The sequence below is a fragment of the Callithrix jacchus genome, chromosome 3 (assembly GCF_049354715.1).
Source record: "Callithrix jacchus isolate 240 chromosome 3, calJac240_pri, whole genome shotgun sequence".
NCBI classification, from domain to species: domain Eukaryota; kingdom Metazoa; phylum Chordata; class Mammalia; order Primates; family Cebidae; genus Callithrix; species Callithrix jacchus.
In genome coordinates, this window is record NC_133504.1 from 51,212,967 (window position 1) to 51,235,867 (window position 22,901).

The following is a 22,901-nucleotide window of genomic DNA, read 5'->3' on the forward strand; positions in this document are numbered from 1 at the left end:
ACAAGATGATCGTTAAGGTTTCTCCTTGAGCTAAGATTTGGGGCAGGATAGAAACTTAGTTACTATGGAAACCATTGCCCAACCTGTGCGAGTTGTGGGGTCCTCTGGGGTAGGAGAGGTCCTGGAATATAATGTGTCATTTTTATCCTCCTGAAAATGAACAAATTGGATCTGAAGATAACTGAGTCCTCTACTTCATATAATGTTTTATCAAGCATATTTTGATAGAACTCCCTCCTGAATTTTACCAAATGGGTATAATTAAGGAAAGTTTTTGGAAACATCCTGGATGGGTTTCATCATGCCAGGACCTATGCATGAAATAAGACATGTCCCCTTGGATCACTAGGTTATAAGAAGCATAGTTTGCCATGTTGTATTTTGGCCAACTAGTCCTCATCATTATGGATAACAGACCTCAGTTCAACATTAACAGGAAGAGCTGAAAGCCTTGTTTTGGGATTGCTAGGATGGGATCGTTCTCCTTCCACTGTGTTCCTATATTTCTAGCTGTACTCTAAGGACAAAAGTGCTTAATACTGTACACCTATTTGCTTCATTTAAAACAAAAGCAAAAACCTATATAAAGAAGAGGAAAAGCTCAAATGACATTCAAGGCAAACATCATAGGTGGAAAGTAGAGAGAAAACCATCTGATCACATAATACCAAGTAGCCAGGAATTTACAGAAGCAATTTATGGTTATCCCACAGATCAGAATATAAGAATGTGAAAAGAAATAAAATGCTTTATAAGAGACAAAATCCTATGAGACTGTACAAAAAAAGGAGGTTATCATTAGACAAGTATTTCTAAAAGAAATGAAGAAAATCTTAAGTATACATTCAAGCCACTTAAAATAATGAAACAAATGTTAAGGGATATGGGAATCAAGATGAAGAAGAGCAAAAATTTAAAAATAGTACCCATACTCCAAGCTGTTTTGTGACTTTGGAACTAACTTAACAGCAGTCATAGATAGGTGCACTTTTCTGCTACATGTATTATGCTTCATAAAAAGTTTTTTAAAAGAAAATTTCTGAATAATCTAAAAGAAGCTTTTAAAGTTTTTCTTCCCCAGCAGAAGAAGATAATTCAGATAATGTGTTCAGATGGCTGTACACTTGTTGCTGTTGATAATAAATGTGTAGAATTCTTCACAGGATGGGGGCGGTTTGGGAATTAAGGCCTGTCAAAAGGTGGAACCTAATGTTCAAAGTTCTAAAACCAAGAAGAACCATAGGAGGGGCTTTCAGTTAAGAATGTTATAAGTAATAGAAACTCTAACTAGCAGTGGCTGAAACAAACAGGGGCTTATTTTCCTCACCAAACAAGAATCCAGAAGTGGGTGGTTTCTGGCATTCACTCAGCTACTGAGAAATGCCATGGAGGACTGGATTAGTCAGTTCTTACACTGCTATAAATACCTGAGACTAGGTAATTTATAAAGAAAAGGGGTTTAATTGGCTCACACTTCCATAGGCTCTATAGGAAGCATGATGCTGGCATCTGCTCGGCTTCTGGGGAAGCCTCAGGAAACTTTTGGTTATGGTGGAAGGTGAAGGAGAAGCAGTAACATGTTACATGGCCAGAGCGGTAGGAAGAGAGAAGGGGAAGCTGCTGCACACTTTTAAAAACTCAGATCTCATAAGAACTCCACTCCCATGATCCCATCACCTCCCACCAGGCCCCACCTCCAACACTGGGGATTACAATTTGACATGAGATTTGGGCAGAGACACAGATCCAAACCCTATCAAGGACCTATACTTTTCTCATCTTTCTCTTTCTCCATCCTTGGCAGTTGGCTTTTGTCCACATGCCTCATATTCAGAGTCATGGCCATTTCCTCTGTGATCAAGGCTGGAAAAGAGAAGAGGGCCAATACCAGTCATATCTTTCATTTTATCAGAAAAGCAGAAGCCGTCTCAGGACTTTGGCACATGGCTGCCCCAGCTGCTTCCATGGCTGGAGAAAGCCGGGGATAAGGGAAGTGGAGAATGACTGTTGGGTTAACTGACAAATGGCAACTGCCAGAGTTTGTCATAAAGAAAATCATCTTGTAGCTTGATGCTGTTGGGAAGAGGTAAGAATTTAGAGCCTTTGGGAGTATAGCTCAGGACTGAAAACATTTCTACAAATAGAACCATAAAAGCAGTTAATGAATTTAGTTAAAACAGCAATTCGAAAGGCAGGTAGCCTGATTTTTCATTCTGAATTGCCCATAGGCCTTAATGAATGTTAATAAATTATTAGTCTTTCCCACTATAAAATAAGGATAATGTCTATTCTCTGCCTCACTTGAACCCTTTTATTCCGTCATTCACTTATTCAACAAATATATACTAAGCACCTCTTATGTAGCAGAGATTGTGTGAATGCTGAGGATACACAAATAAATAATACAGAACCCTTTCCCCAGGGGAGGGAGGCCAGGGAACGTGTTGACTGAGCACTGCTTCATGCTGGATTGTGTAGGGTGCCTTACATGCGGAAGATGCGTGTGTGTGTGTGTGTGTGTGTGTGTGTGTGTGTGTGTATGGCTTATAGAAGCTATATAAGCAAGTAATATAATAGGTAAAGTAGTACAACAGAAATATTCATGAAAGTGCCCTGGGACAGAGAAGGAAAATGTGTAACTGTACCTTGAGAATTGGGCAGGGCTCCCCTGAGAAGATGAAATCTGAGATAGGGCTTGAAATTGAGTCTGAGTTTGTTGTACAGAAGTGGTTGGGGAGAGTAGCTTTTGGTGGAGAAACAGTTGATTCAAAAGCAATGACACTTAAAAGGGAATTGTTCGGTCCTGAAAAGTCAAAGAGTATACTCTGCCAAGCATTCGGGTGGTGGGAGGTGGCCAGAGCCAGACCATGAAGGACCCTGAAGCCGGAAGTTTGGCCTTGGGGGGCTGTTGGCATACAGGACAAGACGTGATGAGATTTGTGCCTCGGAAAGATCATTCTGGAATCTGTGAGATGAGGAGGGGCTGTTGGAAGGGAGAGAGTCTGGGAGCAGAGAAGCTGTTTTGAAGGCTTTAGCCACAGTGTTGGTGAAAGATGGTGACACAGTTAAGGCAGCAAGGTCCAGAAAGATCTATCTGTGTAAGTGCAACAGCTTCTGATGACTGATTGGATGTGTTGAAAGGGAGTCAGGGGAGGAGTCGAAAAAAGTTTCTAAAGTTTCTCACAGGGCACTTGGGTGGCATCATTCACAGGAGATGAGGGAGAATGTGGCATCTGCAGAGCCCCATTTCAGCTTCATCTCAGCTCCTAGAACAAGGAGCAGGCCTTTGCTTCAGGTCTTGCGTTGCCACAGTGATACTCCTCCCCGCACTGCCTCTCCCACCGGGCCCCACCCAGCTGTGATTTCCAGGTCTTGTTCTGGGATAAGGCTCCAAATGGCCTGTGGTTGCCTCATTCCTGTGTGCAAAATGAAAATGGATGGCTGTAGCAAATGCAAAGATGGGGTGGGGAGGGCAGCGATCCCTAGATGAGGCTTGGAGTTGGGTGCGGGGCAGTGGCTGAGCGGTCATGGGTGCCCTGTGGCAACTGCTTGCCTCACTTCGGCTCTAGGTGTTCATCCCACTCAGCTGCAGCACAACCTCGGTAGCTGTCACCATTTTCCAAGCCAGTGAAGGCAATCAGACAGTTCACGATGCTTCAACTTCTCCAGTACATTACTGATACTTGAAGAAATTATTAAGATGCTTATTTATTTATAATTGCATCTGCTTGTTTGGCATTTGACCCCATTTATTCATTCTTGTTGTGAATGTATTAGGAGACCCTGTACCCTCTTAACTTCTCCTTGTAATTATTACTGTTACCGTTCTTTGAAGCACTGTTTTGAGTATACACTTTAAAGGGGCTACTGATATGCTGAAATTCACTGCACAGCCGAAATGCCCACTGCTTGAACTCAAGGACGGCTGACTAAGAGTGGTTCTCGTCCTCCTAAGTTCAACTGCCTTTTTTTTCCACTTCCTTTTCTCCCACATTTCTGCCCTCTTCCCCTTTAAAGGTTTCTACGTTCCTACTTTCATTAGAGCAGCTCTTCTCCCTGAGGCCTCAAGCTTTATGTTTTAACAAACAGAGATAAATCAATTTATGTGCTTTATCAGTGTTGGGATTGCTGGCAGGTGCCTCACAGTGAACAGTGTGGCAATTTCACCATCATCTCCTCTCCTCCCCTTTCCAGACATACATTCATACTTGTTTCTTCTTCTCTTAGATTATCCTATCTGACAAATCATTCAAATGAAAAATGCTGCCGTTGATTTATCCACAGAGAAGTAGAAACTTGTATTTGGGAAGCAGTTTCAACAAAACTGTGTGAAATAAAGTTCTTTCTTCTGATGTTATCTCTGACCCGTGTTGTGAGCATTTTCATCTGCTTGGATTATGAGAAGTTCTTACCACCATTTAATTATCACCACATGGTGTCCACTGCTATAATGCAGTAGTGTGCTTGAAGGAGACTTGCAATGATTCACTGAGGTGATAGACAAGATATTAACTTAGTGGATCCATTGTCTTGGTCTTCAAAGTGAGGGGAAAGGTCTATCAGTGGCCCATTCAAGTGTCCTTTTGGAAGTGTCTTCTTCCCTCTTTCTGGTGTTCTCTGTCACCTGTTTTACGACATTACCATAGAAGGAATGTTTGTGTAATCTGGTACAGTTCCACAAGAAGAAACATGGATCGGAAAATTAAAGGTAATCCTAGGGATGAGAATGAGAAAATAAAAGCTCTTTAAGATGGTTAGAGAATATATTAAAGACCATTTATTTCGTTCACAACTGTGAACTATGGGTAGATAATTTGTGACACTCACTGTTTTCCCTAATTTGAGACCTTTGGGGAAATTCTGGCTCATTCTTGCACTGGGGAATTTTCTGTGGCACAGTGTGTGGTAGTCATCACTGAATCTACTTAACAGAAGTTCCTCATTAAGGATTTTGCACAAACTGGAATGAAGAGCAAAGCTTTCTTCTTAAAGAGAATGAAAGCATGTTTCCTTTCAAGGGACTGAACCATTTCTTTTTACCTCAGAATCTGAGAGTTGCAATTCTTTTTATTTATTTAATTTTTTTTTTTTTTTTTTTGAGACAGCATCTCACTGTGTCACCCAGGCTGGAGTGCAGTGGCACCATCTCAGCTCACTGCAGCCTCCACTTCCCAGGTTCAAGCAGTTCTCAAGCCTCAGCCTCTGAAGTAGCTGCGATTACAGGCACCCACCTCCATGCTCAGCTAATCTTTGTATTTTTAGTAGAGATGGAATTTCAACATGTCGGCCAGGCTGATCTTGAACTTCTGAGCTCAAGCGATCTTCCCGCCTTGGCCTCCCAAAGTGCTGGGATTACACGTGTGAGCAACCGCGCCTGGCCTACAATTGTTTATTTACTGTCTTGTGGCAAGAGCCTACATTTCTGGAATTTTAACAGGCAACTCAGGCAACTCATTTAACAAATATTTATTTGAGTATCTGCTGTACACTGGGCACAGTGCTGTCAACCTACTAGAGGGTTAGTTGGCTGGTCTTTAGTGATGAAAGGGAAAAAATACTGAAGATTTGACTGGAGTCGGAATCACTTGCCACTGTGGCTTTCAAGAATGGCCTTCTTAGAGACCGGAAGTGAGCAAAAAAACCAGATGCAGAGACTAATTTGTAGTTAATAGCCACAATCTTCAGAGAGATGTCTTGGCTGAAATCCTGAATGTCGACCAACATAAAATGTATTCTTGTTGCCTTATTTCTCATGATGCTTTGTTCTTTTGACCCAGAAACAGAAAAGATAGTCCTAGAGGCAGGAAATGGATTGCCATCCTGGAAATTCAATGACCAGCTTTTTCCCTGTGACGTGTGTGGGAAAGTGTTTGGCCGACAGCAGACACTGTCCCGACACCTCTCGCTGCACACAGGTGAGTGAGTGGGTCCTGGGCTGTCAGCCCTCTGTACTCCATCATCAACTTCTCTACTCCCCAGAATCTGAGTTTCTCTAAGAGAGGCGTTCCAGGAAGTGCTGGGAATGTGTTTATCCGGACCTTTTCAAGCCATTTTGCCTGGCATGTTTAAGGAAGACCTTGGAAAGGCTTTTTTATTTGGATTGAAAGGGCTCATTGAGTTCTGATGAGAAAATATACGCGATTTAGGTTTATTCAGGTAAAATTCCTAAACTCTGTAAAGAATGTATTGATCTCATCTTGAGAGTGCAGGACAGGGACACTTTCCATCTTACTGGTTTCATCTTATTATGGTGGGTGGGAGCAGCGGGGGGAAAAGGCACGTTGGTAGAAAAACAGTTCTGCCATTATTTACATATAATCGTGGAAAAATACAGTTGGTTCTGAAAGTTGGGAAAGGGAAGGCAACCAAGTTAAGGAGGAGAAATAAATAGTAACTTAATCCACACAGCAAAAATAAGTGAAGACAAAAAGACATAAGGTAAAATCAATAGTAAACATAAAGCAAGATGGAAATAATAAAATCAAACATTTCCATTTTTTACATTGAAATCAGGTTTTTAAATAATCCAGATATATCTTATATACACGGGACACAACAACCAAATGATAAAGAAAAGTTCAAAATAAAGATTTCATACATCACACAAAACTTAAAAAGCAAGGCAGGAAGTATTAATATGACAAATAAAAAAACTAATGAAATTAAGAGGGAAAAATGCTGTGTGAAATAATTTAATTGGAAATTTCATTTTACATAAATAAAATAAAGAATTTCAATTAATTTCTTAATGGGAACTCTTTCATAGAACTGACAAATGTTTTAGGATTATTTTCAGAGTGGCATTCTGAATTCATTTGATTAATCAAGCAAATTAAGCTAAGAGAAGCAGGCTTTGCTTTCATCATACAGATAAAGGTAATAGCAGAAGATGAAGGAAAGAACAACAACTCCAGTGTTCTGGAGTTGTCTTTTTTTTTTTCTTCTCAAGGCTGGAGTGCAGTGGCATGATCCTGGCTGACTGCAACCTCCGCCTCCTTGATTCAAGCAATCCTTCCATTTTAGCTTTCTGAGTTGCTGGGACTACAGGTGCATGCAACTACCATGCCTGGCTAATTTTTTAAAGAAGTTTTTTGTGGCCGGGCGTGGTGGCTCACACCTGTAATCCCAGCACTTTGGAAGGCCAAGACCTGAGGTCAGCAGTTCGAGACCAGCCTGGCCAACATGGTGAAACCCTATCTCTACTAAAAATACAAAAATTAGCTGGACATGATGGCGCAGGCTTTTAATCCCAGCTACTTGGTAGGTTGAGGCAGGAGAATCACTTGAACCCGGGAGGAGGAGGTTACAGTGAACTGTGATCGTGCCACTGCCCTCCAGCCTTGGTGACAAGAGCAAAACTCAGTCTCAAAAAAAAAAAAAACAAAAAAAAATTTTTTGTGGAAACGAGGTTTTGCCATGTTGCCCAGGCTGGTGTCTTTTTTTCTTTTTATATTTTTAATCTTAAATTCCACTAAAGGTAAAATTTAGTTACATACTTAGCCACAAAGAAAACTTGAACATGTTCCAGAAAGTGGAGTTTCATAAGGTCACATTCTCTGAGCATACGTAAATGAAATTTTAAATAAGTAAGGATAAATAAAATGTCCTGCCTAATTGGACCAAAGAAAAGGGGAGAATATAAAAATTTAAATAACAGATATCTAGAAGGAATGAAACAGAAAACACTTCATAGGTAAACCTGGAGCAAGAGCTCTAGTCAGAGGAAAATTTATAGACTTAAACGTTTTTATCAGAGAGAAAGACCAAAATAAAGGAATTTAACAGTCACCTTAAGGAACTGGTAAAACAACAAAGTCTTGAAAAAAGATGGCCGTAAAATAGATAAATCCGTTTAAGGCTGATTAAGAAAATGAAGCAAAAATACTCAAAGTTAAGAATGAAAAAGGAAGCCTAATCTTCAATTCGGAAGATGTTAAAGGATTATTGGAGAATAATGAAGCTCTAGGAAAAAAATGCTGAACACTTAGATGACATAGCTCATTTAAACAGAATGACTAAAATTGACCCAAAATGGGGAGGGAACTTGAATCAATCAGTTCCCAAAGGGAAATTTGGAAAAATTATGAAGGACGTAACGTTAATAAAGGCATTAGGTCCAGAAATTTTCCCTGGTGGGTTCTTTCTAACCTTTTGAGAAAAGGAAATTCGAATGTTATTAAACCTTTCCAAATGAAGAGGAAGATTTAAAAAGCTCCACAGTTTCACTTTATGGAGGATGCATAACCTTAATAACAAAACTTAACAACTCACTTATTCATACAAAAGCAAAATGTCTAAAGAAAGGACACATTTTATCTGCATGGTAGGGCTCCTCCCCTGACCCTGCTGAGCCCAGATTCCCGCCCTTCAAGATGTTGGGGACCACCTATAATAATAATGGTCTTATATTTTGTAGAGAAGAAGTTTTTTCCATGTTCTTCTCTGTGAACTAAGGAAGACAGGTATTTTCTTTAAGCCAGGCTCAGTAATACCAAGTAAGCATTAAGGACAGAACACTGGAGTTGTTGTTCTTTCCTTCATCTTCTGCTATTACCTTTATCTGTATGATGAAAGCAAAGCCTGCTTCTCTTAGCTTAATTTGCTTGATTAATCAAATGAATTCAGAATGCCACTCTGAAAATGATCCTAAAACATTTGTCAGTTCTATTAGAGAGTTCCCATTAAGAAATTAATTGAAATTCTTTATTTTATTTATGTAAAATGAAATTTCCAATTAAATTATTTCACACAGCATTTTTCCCTCTTAATTTCATTAGTTTTTTTATTTCCTGGGCGACCCAGGCCAGGAGCTTAGGGAGAATGATAGGGCCTCTCTTACGCTGCAGTCCTGCAAATGCTGTGTTTTTTTCCCTCACACTGCTCAGCACACACCCACCCACGACCGACACATGGGTGCATACACACACACACTTGCTCACTCACACACAATAAGATAAATATGGAGCTTATCTTATCAGAAAAAGGGGCTGTGGGTGTCCAGGAAAAAAAAAAAAAAGCAAATTATCTATTCTAGTTGCCCTGGGACTTTTTTTTTTTTTTTTTTTTAGAGGCAAGGTCTACCTCTTTCACCCAGGCTGGAGTGCAGTGGTGTGATTATGACTCACTGTAACCTTGACCTCCTGGGCTCAAGCAATCCTCCCACCTCCTCCTCCCAAGTAGTCGGGACTCCAGGAGCATGCCACCACACCTGGCTAATTTTTTAAAAAAATTTTGTAGAGATGGAGTCTTGCTGTGATGCCCAGGCTGGTCTCGAGCTCCTGTCCTTAAATAATCTTCTCACCTCGGCCTCCCAGAGTGCTAGGATTACAGGCATGAGCCACCGTGCCCAGTTGGAGATTTTCTTTTATATTTAGATGTGCTAATACAGGCGTGACCCGCTGGGTAAAGACTTTTAGATACTTAGAATTCCAAGGCATTATCATGGTCTCCATTTGAAATATGACTTGAACCATTCTTTCCTTGATACCTTCAACTGATTCTTGCATGGTGTTGGGACTTCCTTTTTTGAAAGTAATTTGGGCTTTTTCCTGTTCCTTCACCCACAGAGGAAAGAAAATACAAATGCCACTTGTGCCCCTATGCTGCTAAGTGCCGTGCAAATTTGAACCAGCACTTGACTGTCCATTCCGTGAAGCTGGTGAGTACAGACACCGAGGACATTGTCAGCGCTGTCACCTCTGAAGGCAGTGACGGGAAGAAGCATCCTTATTACTACAGGTGAGTTGCAGATGGAGCATGCTAGTCTGCCTTTCTCAGACTCTTGTTTGGCTTCAACACTTTCTACTGTCTGCTGTGGGCATACATCACCAAGCCGTTTTTCTCAATCATAGCCTGGCCTTCATTTTAGTAATTTCTTTGCTTAGATTGAGCCCTGCAGTTGCACAGACTCCTCTCTTGACTTGGGTGTCCCTGGTAGTTTTAATTGAAAGAGAAATGGTTTTAGAGGTGGCTCTCTGGGGTGGAGCTCCAGACAGTGACTGGGCTGTGGTGATGATGAATTTTTAGGTCTGTTCAGCTGAGAATCTCCAACCTTTGTAACTGAATGTGTTGCTGCTCCCTAAGAATTGTTTTAAAAAAAAAAGCTGAGGAAATGTAAATCTGAGAACCCCAAAGAAATAGCCCAGAAGGCGTTACATATTTTCCCTCCATTGTATCATCCTTTAGTACCTGGATTTTACGTTTTGTTTCTGTATTCAATCATGAATGAATATTGGTTTGATTGCCATAAAACCCCCAATTTCAGGCTGTCTGTCAAATCTTGCCCTATGATATGCCATACTGATTGGTGGGAACTTGCTTTTGCAGGAAATGTCTCTAGTGATGGGTGGCTTCTATCAGAAGTCCCAGATAAAGTAGCCTCTTGCTTGGATTGCCATACAACAAACTCTATGTGCTTTCACTGCAACTAGGGAAGGTTTCCGGAGCCAGAGAGCGGCTCCTGGGCTATGAGGTGCTCTCCAAGTCTATCAGTGGACCAGCACCACTAAATACCTTGGCAACGCTACCCTGTGTCTCTTCGCCCAAAGGAAATCACTTAGGTGACGTGCGGCATCTGGAATAGTTTTTCATTAACTTTATGATTATTTAGCATCATTATAAGACATATGTGATTGTTACATGGTGCTGGCCCTTAGTCTGCTTGGCACACTGACTACTTTAGAGACAACCCAGAAAGCAGAAGGCTTTTCTAATGCAAAACCTTTTGATGAAGAGACAAATGTTTTTAAAATTCCAGTTTTCTTGAGTGTACTGTGTATAAATGGGCAGCCCACATTTAGAAGTATGTGTCACCCTTTTCTCTCCCCCTCTCTTACCCTTTCATGTAGTTGTCACGTGTGTGGATTTGAGACCGAACTCAATGTCCAGTTTGTCAGCCACATGTCACTCCACGTGGACAAGGAGCAGTGGATGTTTTCGATCTGCTGCACTGCCTGCGACTTCGTCACCATGGAGGAAGCAGAGATAAAGACCCACATTGGCACCAAGCACACAGGTGACCATTCCTGTCTGTCTTTCTCAAGCTCCTCCTCCATCCCCTGCACCCCAGAGCACTTGCCACCTGGCTGAAGCATCGCCACTGCTCTGAGACATTGCCTTTTCCTTCCATGGAAGGAAGGACTTTCCCAAGGCATGAGAGCCACGTTTCCCTGTAGTCATCATACTGTTTCCTGGCAAGGCCTGTGCCTCACTGCTCTGAAAGACTCCCAAGTTCAGATGCAGTAGAGAGGGGCTGAGCTCTTTGCTTGTTGCTCACCCTGGTCCTCTTCCTCATCACCATATGTGACAATCTTTCAATGCCTCAGCCTTACATCTTTGCACCCTGGATCTCATTTAAGCCCCATAGCAACACTCTAAGGTGAATACTATTGTTATCAAACTGTATAGTACAGGTGAAAAAACAGGCTTAAGAGAGGTGGGGTATTCCATCCAAGGTCAGCAATTAGGAGACTATAGTCACTAGTTTCAGTCACTAGTGAAACTCAGCCCAGAACAATTTTCATTCCAGGGCTTGCTCTCTGTATCATTGCTGTTCTGACAACCCCAAGAAACACTTGGCAGAGCTTTGAACCTGTCTGTTTTCTTGCCAGGCACTGCACACCTACTTCTGTAGGCTCTGCTCCTCTCCAGTGAAACTGCAGCCCTGATGCTCTCCTTAATGATGCATGGCGTGTGTGTTCAGGGCCAAAGAAAACCAGATTCTCCTGAAACAAACCCATCGCTGTCTAGGCCACGGCCAAGCCTCCACCAGTGCTCACCTGTTGTTTAAGCCTGTTGCCATTCTGGTTAACTTCTTCCGTTTATTGATGTTAACATTCTGACTTCACCGTGCAATTATACTCTCACAAGTGGTGGTTACAGATGATACCAGCAAGGAGTCATTAAGTGAGAATGAGGAGGAGCTCCCCACTGCATTTGCAGGGATTACAAATTAAGAGCTGATGTTGCTGACTGCCAGCCTGGGTGTTGGGTTAGCCCCTCACATCATCAGCACTTGAAGGATTTGGGAAGGGGAGTTTCCCTGACAGTTATGCTGACGATGTGCCCGGCATAGAAGGATCTCTCTGTGCTTCTCCGGCCACTTTGGCTCAGTGATGCCAACAGCAATAAAAGCTTGTTTTTGTCAGTAAATTGAGCAGCTATGACTTGGAGGTCTGCAGAGAGCCATTATGCTGAGTGAGAAGGTGCCATTTTTATAGTCAGTTGTCTGACTGTAACCACATTAGCCTGTGGGCAGCAGGTGAGCTGGGAAACCCATGTTGAAGACAAATTAAATTCAGCATTTCTGGAGTGGCTAATGGAGGAAAAGGCTAACCTCTTTTCCATTACCACTGGCTTTTCAGATAGTCTTTTTTTTCTCCTTTCTGTTAACCTTCATTCTAACCCTCTTTAACCCAAAGAATACCTGAACCCAGCTGACAAACTTCCTCCCTCCCATCCTGCTCCAAATCTCCCTCCTCGCCCATCCCACCATAAGGAAACCATAGAAACCATATGGCTGGAAAGAAGCTGGACTTGTCATCACTTAATTGCCGTGAGTGGAAACTTCACAGCTAACCAGCGCAAACACATACCTGGTAATTACCACAGGGAATGAAGCACAGCTCTTGTTCTCTCTGATGTAGCAGGACTCAGGGCTCATTGTTTAGCAGGAAAGAATACTCTTGTTCATTAGCACAGTCACCCAAGAGTGAAATGCATTAAAGAATTTTCTTTTTTAATTCAGTAGAAGCCTTTAATGCTGCTGCTCTATGAATAAGGTTAAAATCTATTTTATAAGCCAAGGCCCTGTAAGCTTTTTTCAAAAGGGGCAAACAGTAAATATTTTAGGCTTTCAGGTCATACAGTTTCTGTCACTACTACTCAACTTGGCTATTGAAACTTGAAAGTATTGTAGACAATATGCAAATGCGTGGGCATGGCCATGTTCCAATAAAACTTTATTTACAAAAACAGGAGGCTCATTTGAGCCCAAGGACTACAGTTTACTGACCCCTGTTATAAGCTAAAGGTCAAAAAAAATAAAAATAAAAATAAGCTAAAGGTCTCACAGCAAAGATTTCCTATATTTAGTGTAGTTTTGATGTGTTTGAGTTTGACCCAAAATAGATCAATCTAAATTTGGATATTAGTAAGTTAGATTGTTGCAAAGTTATGATATAAAGCAATATATATGTCACATGACATATGTAGCAATATGTATTCCCAATAACAGAGAGCTTATCTAAGTCACTGCTGTATATCAGCACCTGGAACACACCCTACATAGTATAAGTGGCGACTCAGTGTTCCTTCAGTGAATGAATATATTTGTGTACAAGCTCATCTACCCACATTTGTGCATGTTAAGTAAGAAAATTACTTAGACGTGGCCCTTGCTTGAACCTTAGAATCCTAGTGACTTATTTCTGTAATCTCTGTGGAAGTTACTTGACATGGAGGAAAGCACACACTGAATCCAGGTTCTAGACCCTGTGGCACCATAAGTAGTATTGTGAATGTAGGACCTCAGTTTACTTCTCTGAGCCTCCACCTGTTCCCTGTATTTTCAGATGTGCAGGAGATGCCCTTGGGCCTAAGATTCTCTAATTCTATGAGCCTTGTTCTCTAATTTGATTTTCCTATCTTAGGAAAAGACACCTATTATTTCAGTACCTTAGGAAAACTGCCACACTGTCTTGTTACCTAAGTGAAGTTGTGATCTACAGGATGAGCTCTAACCAACAGCATGCATTTTGTGTAGCCTCCTACAGAACCCGTGCTTTCTCACATCTTCTTATGGCTTGCTGTGACACCAGGCATGCCTGTGAGTGGGATGTTAAGGGAGTACCTGAAGAACTGTCCTCTCATCAGCTGTTTCCCCATAGTGACCCCTCCTCAGCTTCTTTCTCCCACCGTCTGGCATCTTGTCCCTGAAGAGAGTATTAACAAGTGGGAAATATCCCCTCTGGTGCTTGTGACTTCTTCAGTGCAAATTTTGCTGCCATTTCTAAATGTTGCAATAAATGGCATTGAGGAATCTGAATGGTTGTTTGGAAAAATACAATTACCAATACCTCACCTCACACTGACACCAAAATAAGTTCCAGATAACTTACAGAATCCTTGTTAACAAATCAGCCCTAGAAAAACCTGAAGAAAATAGAATGTTTATCAAACTCACAGAGCAAGAAGGATTTGTCAAAGCTTACTTGATAAAATAAAGCGCAAATGAAAACAGTTGACAGGTTTGACACGTAAAAATTTCTTCAGTTTGCAAAATAATGGAAAAAGAGAAGCAAAACCAAAACCTCAGTCTAAAAGAAATGTGTTTGCAAAAATGACAAAAGGTTAATCTATTTACTACATAAAATATTCTTATAAACTGTTAAGAAAATCTTTAGGCCTCCAAGTGAAGAATTAGCAAAGGATATGAGGACGTGAGCCTCGATTCACAGTGAAGGAAATAAAAGCTAACCACTTACCGTAAGGAAACACATACAGCCTCACTGGCAGTCCAGCTGAAACTCAAGGCTTATATTCCCCCTGTTAAGTCAGGAGAGCATTTGATGTTAATACTCACTGTTGCTGGGATGACGCTGGCACTCACATTGCTGTCGCCCTGCAGAGTGGTAAAACTGGAAACTAATTAAGCTGTATATACCAAGAGGCTTAAAATGTAATGCCCTGTGACCCAGTAATACCATCTCCAGGAATTTATTCATGGAAAAATATTCAGTCAGTGAAGTATTAATTTTAACTTTAATTTTAAGGAACTATTTAAGTAGAGTAAGTCCCCTCTATGTATATAATACTATCATTTAAAACAACACAAATATTTTCATGAATTTTTTTGAGAGCCAACTATGTACAGATATCTAAAATCACATGGGAAAATACAAAGCATTAGTTATCATTATTATATTTTGTAATATTATGTATGTTTATAATCGAATAATAATATTTTCTATAAAGCTTACCATGATCCAGACATTGTTCTTAGTGATTTACGTATAAAAACCTATTTAATTCTCATGATAACCATATGAGGTAAGTGCTGATATTACCCCATTTTATAGATGAGATAATTGAGGCACAAAGTTAAATATCTTGTCCAAAGTCATACAGCTACTAAGTGGTGGAGGTGGGATTCAAACTCAGATATTCTGATCTGTTTTTTATTTTTATTATTTATTTATTTGTTTTGAGACAGGGTCTCACTCTGTTGCCAAGGCTGGAGTGAAGTGGCACGATCTTGGCTCACTACAACCTCCACCTCGCAGGTTCAAGCAATTCTCATGTCTCAGCTTCCTGAATAGCTCTGATCGCAGGCGTGGGCCACCACTCCTGGCTTTTTTTCTTTTTTTTTTTTTTTTTTTTTTTGGCATTTTTAGTAGAGACGGGGTTCCAAACTCCTGGCCTCAAGCAATTCACCCACCTCAGACTCCCAAAGTGCTGGGATTACAGGCGTGAGCCACTGCGCCCAGCCTGGATATCTAGACTCCTTATTCTTTTTTTTTTTTTTTCTTTTTTTGAGACGGAATTTCGCTCTTGTTACCCAGGCTGGAGTGCAATGGCGCGATCTCGGCTCACCGCAACCTCCGCCTCCTGGGTTCAGGCAATTCTCCTGCCTCAGCCTCCTGAGTAGCTAGGATTACAGGCATGTGCCACCATGACCAGCTAATTTTTTGTATTTTTAGTAGGGATGGGGTTTCACCATGTTAACCAGGATGGTCTCAATCTCTTGACCTCGTGATTCACCCGCCTCGGCCTCCCAAAGTGCTGGGATTACAGGCGTGAGCCACCTAGCCCAGCCTAGAGTCCTTATTCTTAACCTTAATGGCAACAATTTAAAAATAGAAGTGCTTACTTTTTTAAGAATGAAAAGAAGTGCACTAAAATCTAACAGTGTCTGTATTGAGGCAGCAAGATGATTGGTAATTTTTTATGGTTTCGATTTCCTAATTTGTGCTGTTTTAAATTGTGCAATACTTAGGGGTTTTGTTTTGTTTTGTTTTTTAAGGTCTCTTCAGCTGGTTGTCCTAATGTGTGAGGTTGCATCACCTGTGCACAGGTGTCCTTCACCAAGATCTCTGTGATGCTGAAGAAGGTAAATGACCACTTGGGTCACAGCCTTGGACTTGACTGGCAAGGGCATCCTGGCTCTCTCCACAGACATAGCAAAGCAAGATGATGTCAGAAACGGAGGAGGCTGTTTGGACTAGGGATTTGCACCACAGAGTGGCTGGCACAGCACATTATATCTTTATAAATTTATTAATTTAGGTATTTCTGCCTGGTGCCATAAGCCTGAGGGTACTTGAATCTATGTTTAGAGATGGTAGTTGAAATTAATATGTTTTAATTCTAAAAATGAATTTAAAAGAATCACTTGCAACAGGCCATTATTAGAAGATGGAGTTGCAATATTAGGGATTCAGGGTCCCTGCTGAAAATGTTCGATTTAGAAAATGTAACTAAGCTGGTTAAATATATACAGATAAGTGACTGGCAATAATATATACAGATAAGTGACTGGCTATGTTTGTGGAGAGAGCCAGGATGCCCTTGCCATTCAAGTTCAAGGCTGTGACCCAAGTGGTCATTTACCTTCTTCAGCATCACAAAGATCTTGGTGAAGGACACCTGTGCACAGGTACTAGCTTTCACATAGCTTCCTTGTACCAAGAAGGAGTCTGAATTCTAAAGGCATATGCCATTGCTCCTCATGGTCAGTGACTGAGGTCGCATACTTGCAGTTCTAATAGGAGCAAAGTTTTTAAAATTGTGAACTGAAGTAAGAGTTGTCTGCCCCGGACTCTAAGTGCAGTTCTGACAGGAACATCATTTGAAAACATTGTAAGTGGGTAAATATTTCTTCCTTTCCCTTTTTAAAAACTTTTTTTTTTGATACAAGGGTTTCGCTTTTGTTGCCCAGGCTGGAATACAGTGGCATGCATGATCTTGGCTCACTGCAGCCTTTGCCTCCCGGGTTCAAGTGATTCTCTTGCCTCAGCCTCCTAAGTAGCTGGGATTACAGACATGCACCACCATGCCCAGCTAATTTTGTATTGTTAGTAGAGAAGGGTGTTTCTCCACGTTGGGCAGGCTGGTCTCGAACTCCTAACCTCAGGTGATCCGCCCACCTCAGCCTTCCAAAGTTGCTGGGATTACAGATGTGAGCCACAACACCCAGCCAAAAATATGGTCACTCTAGAAAATTTTGAAAATGAAATAAAAGTAAACAAACATGACACCAATAATTTTATACTCTAGACGTAACCCACCATTATAGTGCTGTTTATTTCCTAACTTTGTATACCTATATATGACTTATTTTTTAATCTCCTAATAAAGGAAGTTATTAGGAGCACATTTACAGTCACTAGGTTGCTTAATTAATTGATGTGAAGGGAACTGAAGAACAGTCTCCCTATATTTTCTCCCCTACCCTAAAACTACGGGCTCACATTGAATCTATAAATCATTTTGTGGATAACTGACATCTTAACATTCTCAAGTTTCTTGAACCAGGAACAAAGTTTAGCTCTCCAGTTACTTGGGGTTTATAATGTACATATTTAGGCTGGGTGCACTAGCTCATGCTTGTAATCCCAGCACTTTGGGAGGCCAAGGTGAGTAGATCACTTGAGATCAGGAGTTCAAGACCAGCCTGGCCAACATGGTGAAACTCTGTCTCTTCTGAAAATACAAAAATTAGTCAGGTATGATGGCACACACCTGTAATCCCAGCTACTTGGGAGGCTGAGGCGGGAGAATTTCTTGAACCCAGGAGGTGGAGGTTGCAGTGAGCCAAGATCATGCCACTGCATTCCAGCCTAGGTGATAAAGTAGACCCTCTCTCCAAAAAAAAAAAAAAGTACATTTTTAATTTGTCACAGTAGAACTTCAAGTGATTATTAAACCACTTCATATGTTGTATAAGAACCTCACAATAGTGGACTTCCATTTCTCTCTTCCTAACCTTTATGCTATGTCATATATTTATTTACATATGTTTTACAGACCCTACAAAACACTGTGATTTTTATTTAAACAATGCTACTTTTAAAGATATTTCAATAATTTTAAAAGTACAAATTTATCCATGTACTTATCATTTCCAGCCTCTTCATTCTTTTGTGTAGATCAGTTTTACATCTGATCATTTTTCTTCTGCGTGGACTTCGAACATTTCTTGTAATTCTGCTGGTAATGAATTCCTTCTTTTTTAATGTGAGCTTTTGTTTGTTGCCTTCATTTTTTAAATATGTTTTTACTGGGTATAAGATTTTAGGTTGACAGTATATCTTTCAGTACTTTAAAGATGTTGCTTCACAGTCTTCTTACTTGCATAGTTTCCAGTGAGAAATCCACCGTCATCCTTATTTTTGTTCCTGTGCATGTAACATATCTGTCTTCCTCTGGCTACTTTTAGGATTTTGTTCTTTAGCACTGGTTTTAAGCAATTTTTGATGTTCCTTTGTACAGGTTTCTTCATGTTTCTTATGCTTGAAGTTCATTGAGCTTCTTGGATCTATGGGTTTATAGTTTTCCTCAAATTTGGAAAATGTTTGGCCGTTTCAAATTTCCATCCTCCCCACCCCACCAGGGATTCCAATTAAACTTAGTTTACACTTCCCAAAGGCACCCCGCAGTTCACTGATGCTCTTTTCATTTGGGGGATTTCCTTTCTCTGTTTCATTTCAGATCGTTTCTACAGCTATTATCTCCAGGTTTGCTCATCTTTTCCTATGCCACATCTAATGGGATTACTGCTGCTAACAGACTGCAGTTTTCATCCATAGAAATTTTATTTGGATCTTTTTAATATTATCCATGTCTCTACTTAATTTCTTGAACATCTGAAATACAGTTACAACTGTTTTAATGTCCTTGTCTGCAAAGTCTAACAACTGTGTCTGTTCTGGGTCAGCTTTGACTGGGTGATTATTCTCAATTTGAATTTTGTTTATTGTTTTGCACATCTGATCATCCTTGGATGCAAACACTGTGATTTTTACCATGTTGGATGCTTAATATTTTATAACCCTATACATATTCTTGACCTTTGTTTTATGATGCAACTAGTTACCTGGAAACCTCGTTCCTTTGGGGTCTTGCTTTCATGATTCTTAAGCGGGTCTAGATCACTAGGTGGTGATTTATCTAGGTTTAACCCACTACTTAGAGAGCTTTCTCAGTTTTCTATCTAATGCCCTGTAGATTAAGTGTTTTTCCAATCTGACTGGTGGAAACAAGCATTATTTCTAGCCCTCTCTGTCGGGCAGTGTTCTCTAAGCCTTTCAGGTGGCTTTTCCCCCTCCAACTATAGGTAGTTCTTCACCCTTCCTCTCTGATACTCTGTTCTGCAAAGTCTGGTCAGGCCCTCAGCTCCGTCTCCTCCACTCAGGGAGTCTGTCAGTTTCCACCTGATTCCTCCTCTGTGCACTGGAGCCCAGAAAGTCTCAAGGCAAAAAGCTGATCAGTCACAGGGCTCGCCTCTTTTGTTTCCTGTCTCTCAGGGACCACTTTTCTTCATTGCCTAACATCCAGTGATGTGAAAACTAGCATGTGATATATTTGCCTGATTTTTTCAGTTGTTTCAGTAGTAATGGTAAACCCAGTCCCTGACACTACCTCTTGAGTAGAAGCAGAAGTCTTTTGACACTAGATTTTAATGGCCTGCTAATTTGTTTGTATCTGGCTTTGAGGGAGAGGGACTAGTGTACTGAACAGCATCAAACCTCTTCTGGAGTCAGACCAGCTCAAACCTCTTCTCCACCACTTCCCAGTCAGATGATCTAGGCCACATTAACCTTTCTGTGACTTCATTACTTCATTGTAAAATGGGGCCGATAACAGTTGTGTCACATAGGATTTTTGAAAAAAACAAAATGAGATAATTTAAACACACTTCCTGGAATGTAGTAACATGTTCAGTACATCTTAGCTAATAGACACTTTTCAAATGAATGAATGCCTGCTCTTGGCCCCCAGTACCACAAAGGAGGTAGGTGCCTTAGGACCTGGGATCCCCCAGCGCTGAGGTTGCTGGGGACATGAGCCTTTGCTCCTGGAATGATGATGCATCCATGAGACTCAACTCATCACCGTCAGTTGCTATCATTCTTTTCATCTCAGTAACAAGACTGGGTTATTTGCCTATTTTTCAGGGGAAGACAGGAAGACACCCAGTGAGTCAAATAGCCCCTCTTCATCCTCCCTCTCAGCTCTGAGTGATTCGGCCAACAGCAAAGATGATTCAGATGGCTCCCAGAAAAACAAGGGTGGGAACAACCTGCTGGTCATCTCTGTCATGCCTGGGAGCCAGCCCTCACTGAACAGTGAGGAAAAGCCAGAGAAAGGTAAGGAGGAGGTGGGTGTGAGCCTGCTCAACCCTCCGCACCCCAGGATGACCCATTCTTGAGAATAAGCCCTGGACAGGAGCGATGTCTGAAACTGATAATAGGCCCAGAATGTAGTATGCTGGGTATCACCTAAAACTTGCATTTCCTTTGGCTTAATTTGCATCTGACTATGGGGTGGAAGAATGGGGAGGATGACTCTGCTCCCGATGTTTGTATGTTTGACTCCTTTTAGCACGGAGATGTGGGAAACAGTGCCTGGCAAGGTATAGCTGTCAGGCAGAGGAGGCAGGAGGAAGGAGGAACTCGGCTCCACTCCTGCCCTCCTCTCCCCTCTGCCCCATGCACCTCTATACCCAGCTTCGGTCCTTGCAGGGTTCGAATGCGTTTTTTGCAACTTTGTCTGCAAGACGAAGAACATGTTTGAGCGTCATCTGCAGATACACCTCATCACCCGGATGTTTGAGTGTGATGTGTGCCACAAGTTTATGAAGACCCCTGAACAGCTGCTGGAGCATAAGAAATGCCACACTGTCCCCACCGGTGGGCTCAAGTAAGGAAAGCAAGTACAGAACCTTTTACTGCGTTGTTATTAAACACCCTTTCCCCTTCCCTACCCTGTCCCTTCCCGTGAAGGTTTTGGGAGTCATGGAGAAGGGGAGCTTGGTATGAGGGGAGTTAGTCAGGAACCTCTGCTGCCTTTTAGCTGGATTGAATTAGACCTGTCCCCCTAAGGTGTCAATAGACCTCAGCAGGAGAATCCATTTTGCAAATATCCTGGGATTCAGGGCAAGAAAAATGACACATTGCAACAGCCCAGCATGCAAGAATAGACTCCTCCTACACTGCTTGAGGTTTGTTCAGACTTGATTTTAATGGAGTCGGGGCTTAGTGTCCACAAACATAAATGATGCTGTCACCAAGATTCACCATCTCTGTTTCTCAGATGGCTTGCTACACATCCTTTAAGTAACCATTACAACCATCCACCCCCCAAAACTGGACAGTTGGAAGAGGCAGGAGGCAACATTTTTCATACAAAGATCATGTGCTTCCTATCCTCCTGCAAACATACTGATGTCTTCTTCCAGAGATCTAGATAGTGACCATCATCTTTAGCCAGTACTTTCAAGAGACTCTTTGGTCTCAAGTGTGACCAATCAATTAATATAAAAACATACTGTGTGTCTGGCTTGATAACAGGTGCTAACGGGCACACAGGAATAAAACACCATTTCCACCCTCCAGAAATGTAGCCCTTAGTACTACCTAATCTGCCCAGTGAAATCAGAGTCCCTGTTCACAAGGCACTTAGGGTCTGGTAAAGAGAAAGCAGCACATGTAGCAACACAGAAAGACACCGTTTTCAAGGCATAATTACTCTTTTTAACTAAACAATCATGTTTAATTAAAAAAAATTACATTTTACTTAACACAAGGGGAAAAAAAACTGTTGTTTTAAAATATTTTTATCATTGAAACTCACAACCTGCTGGAGATGTGGCATGACTCCCCCAAATGGGTGAGGAAGGGAGAGATGGAAAAGGACCCTGGGACTGCAGTGTTGGGGGCACTGCAGGCTTGGTGCCCCCAGGCCCCTGCCTTCTCAAAAACTTCCCCGAACAGAAGAGTCAGGGAGCAACAGGACCTACAGTTGAACTCCATTTCGTTTTACTCTTGGGGGCGCTTCCGTGGGAGGGGGAGGGGAGAGCAGAGGGGATTGGGGAGGGGGTAATTATAATTCAAGGAAACCAGTTGATGGGAAATGCCTAGTGAGAGCTCATTTGGGGATTCGATTTGGTTTGTTCCCAGTGTCCCTTTATAAATATTTGTGTGCTCTTATTTTAAAAAGAAAAACACCAGAACCATGTTTTTCTGTGGTTGGACCAGTGCTCACTGCCCTTCCCAGTAGCCCAGTCACACTCATGAACATTACGGCCCCTGCCAGTTGTGGCTTTGCCAGTTCGCCTTTCCTCAGGGACCTCCAAAGTCCCGAGCCTCTAAAGCCATGGGGGAGAATGCACAGTGAACTCTGATGCTTTTGCTGGTACAGACTCTTCCCGTGCGGTGCTAACCGTCCCCTGTGTAATAGTTTATGTTCTAGGATGACCAAGTAGAAGAATACTTTGAAAAAATTGATAATGCCTTCTGGCTATACAGTGAGTCTCCGTTTTGTTTTGTTTTGTTTCCTTTGCCATATCAGAGAATTAATTTGCCTGAGAGAGTGTCTTTAAGAAAATAACGGGAGCACGGAAAAAAACCCTTAGCACTTTGCCTGAGCAGTGAAAGAAAGATTGAGCTGTGGGTCACAGAAATGTCCTTAAAATGAAACAGACTGCCAATGTCTAAATTGCTTTTCTGTGATGGAACTGCTTGTACTCTATATCCTGTTCATAATGCAGATCAAATAAGATTATACTATTATTTTTCTTTTGCCGTAGCTCAGGACAGTGGTGAGTTTCAGACTCCTCTAGGTAAGGCCCAGCTTGGCGTAGGGGTTGTGTGTGCACCTGACCTGGGAATGGGCTTTATATT

The 22,901-nt window shown here is 41.5% G+C and overlaps 1 protein-coding gene across 20 annotated transcripts in view; it reads left to right on the forward strand.

Moving 5' to 3' along the window:
- The window catches only part of ZNF827 (zinc finger protein 827), a 177,473-nt gene that overhangs the window by 149,134 nt on the left and 5,438 nt on the right, over window positions 1-22,901 (forward strand). For 3 of the 20 annotated variants that reach the window (XM_035292882.3, XM_054252880.2, XM_054252881.2), the window contains 5 exons: window positions 5,778-5,915; window positions 9,567-9,738; window positions 10,848-11,014; window positions 20,175-20,366; window positions 20,727-20,919. In XM_035292882.3, coding sequence (XP_035148773.1) covers window positions 5,778-5,915; window positions 9,567-9,738; window positions 10,848-11,014; window positions 20,175-20,366; window positions 20,727-20,919 — 862 coding nt within the window. Of the gene's footprint in view, window positions 1-5,777; window positions 5,916-9,566; window positions 9,739-10,847; window positions 11,015-20,174; window positions 20,367-20,726; window positions 20,933-22,458; window positions 22,526-22,807; window positions 22,841-22,901 lie in introns of all 20 variants that reach the window. The other 17 variants (XM_017970216.4, XM_078366447.1, XM_078366455.1 and 14 more) reach the window with 15 other exon arrangements.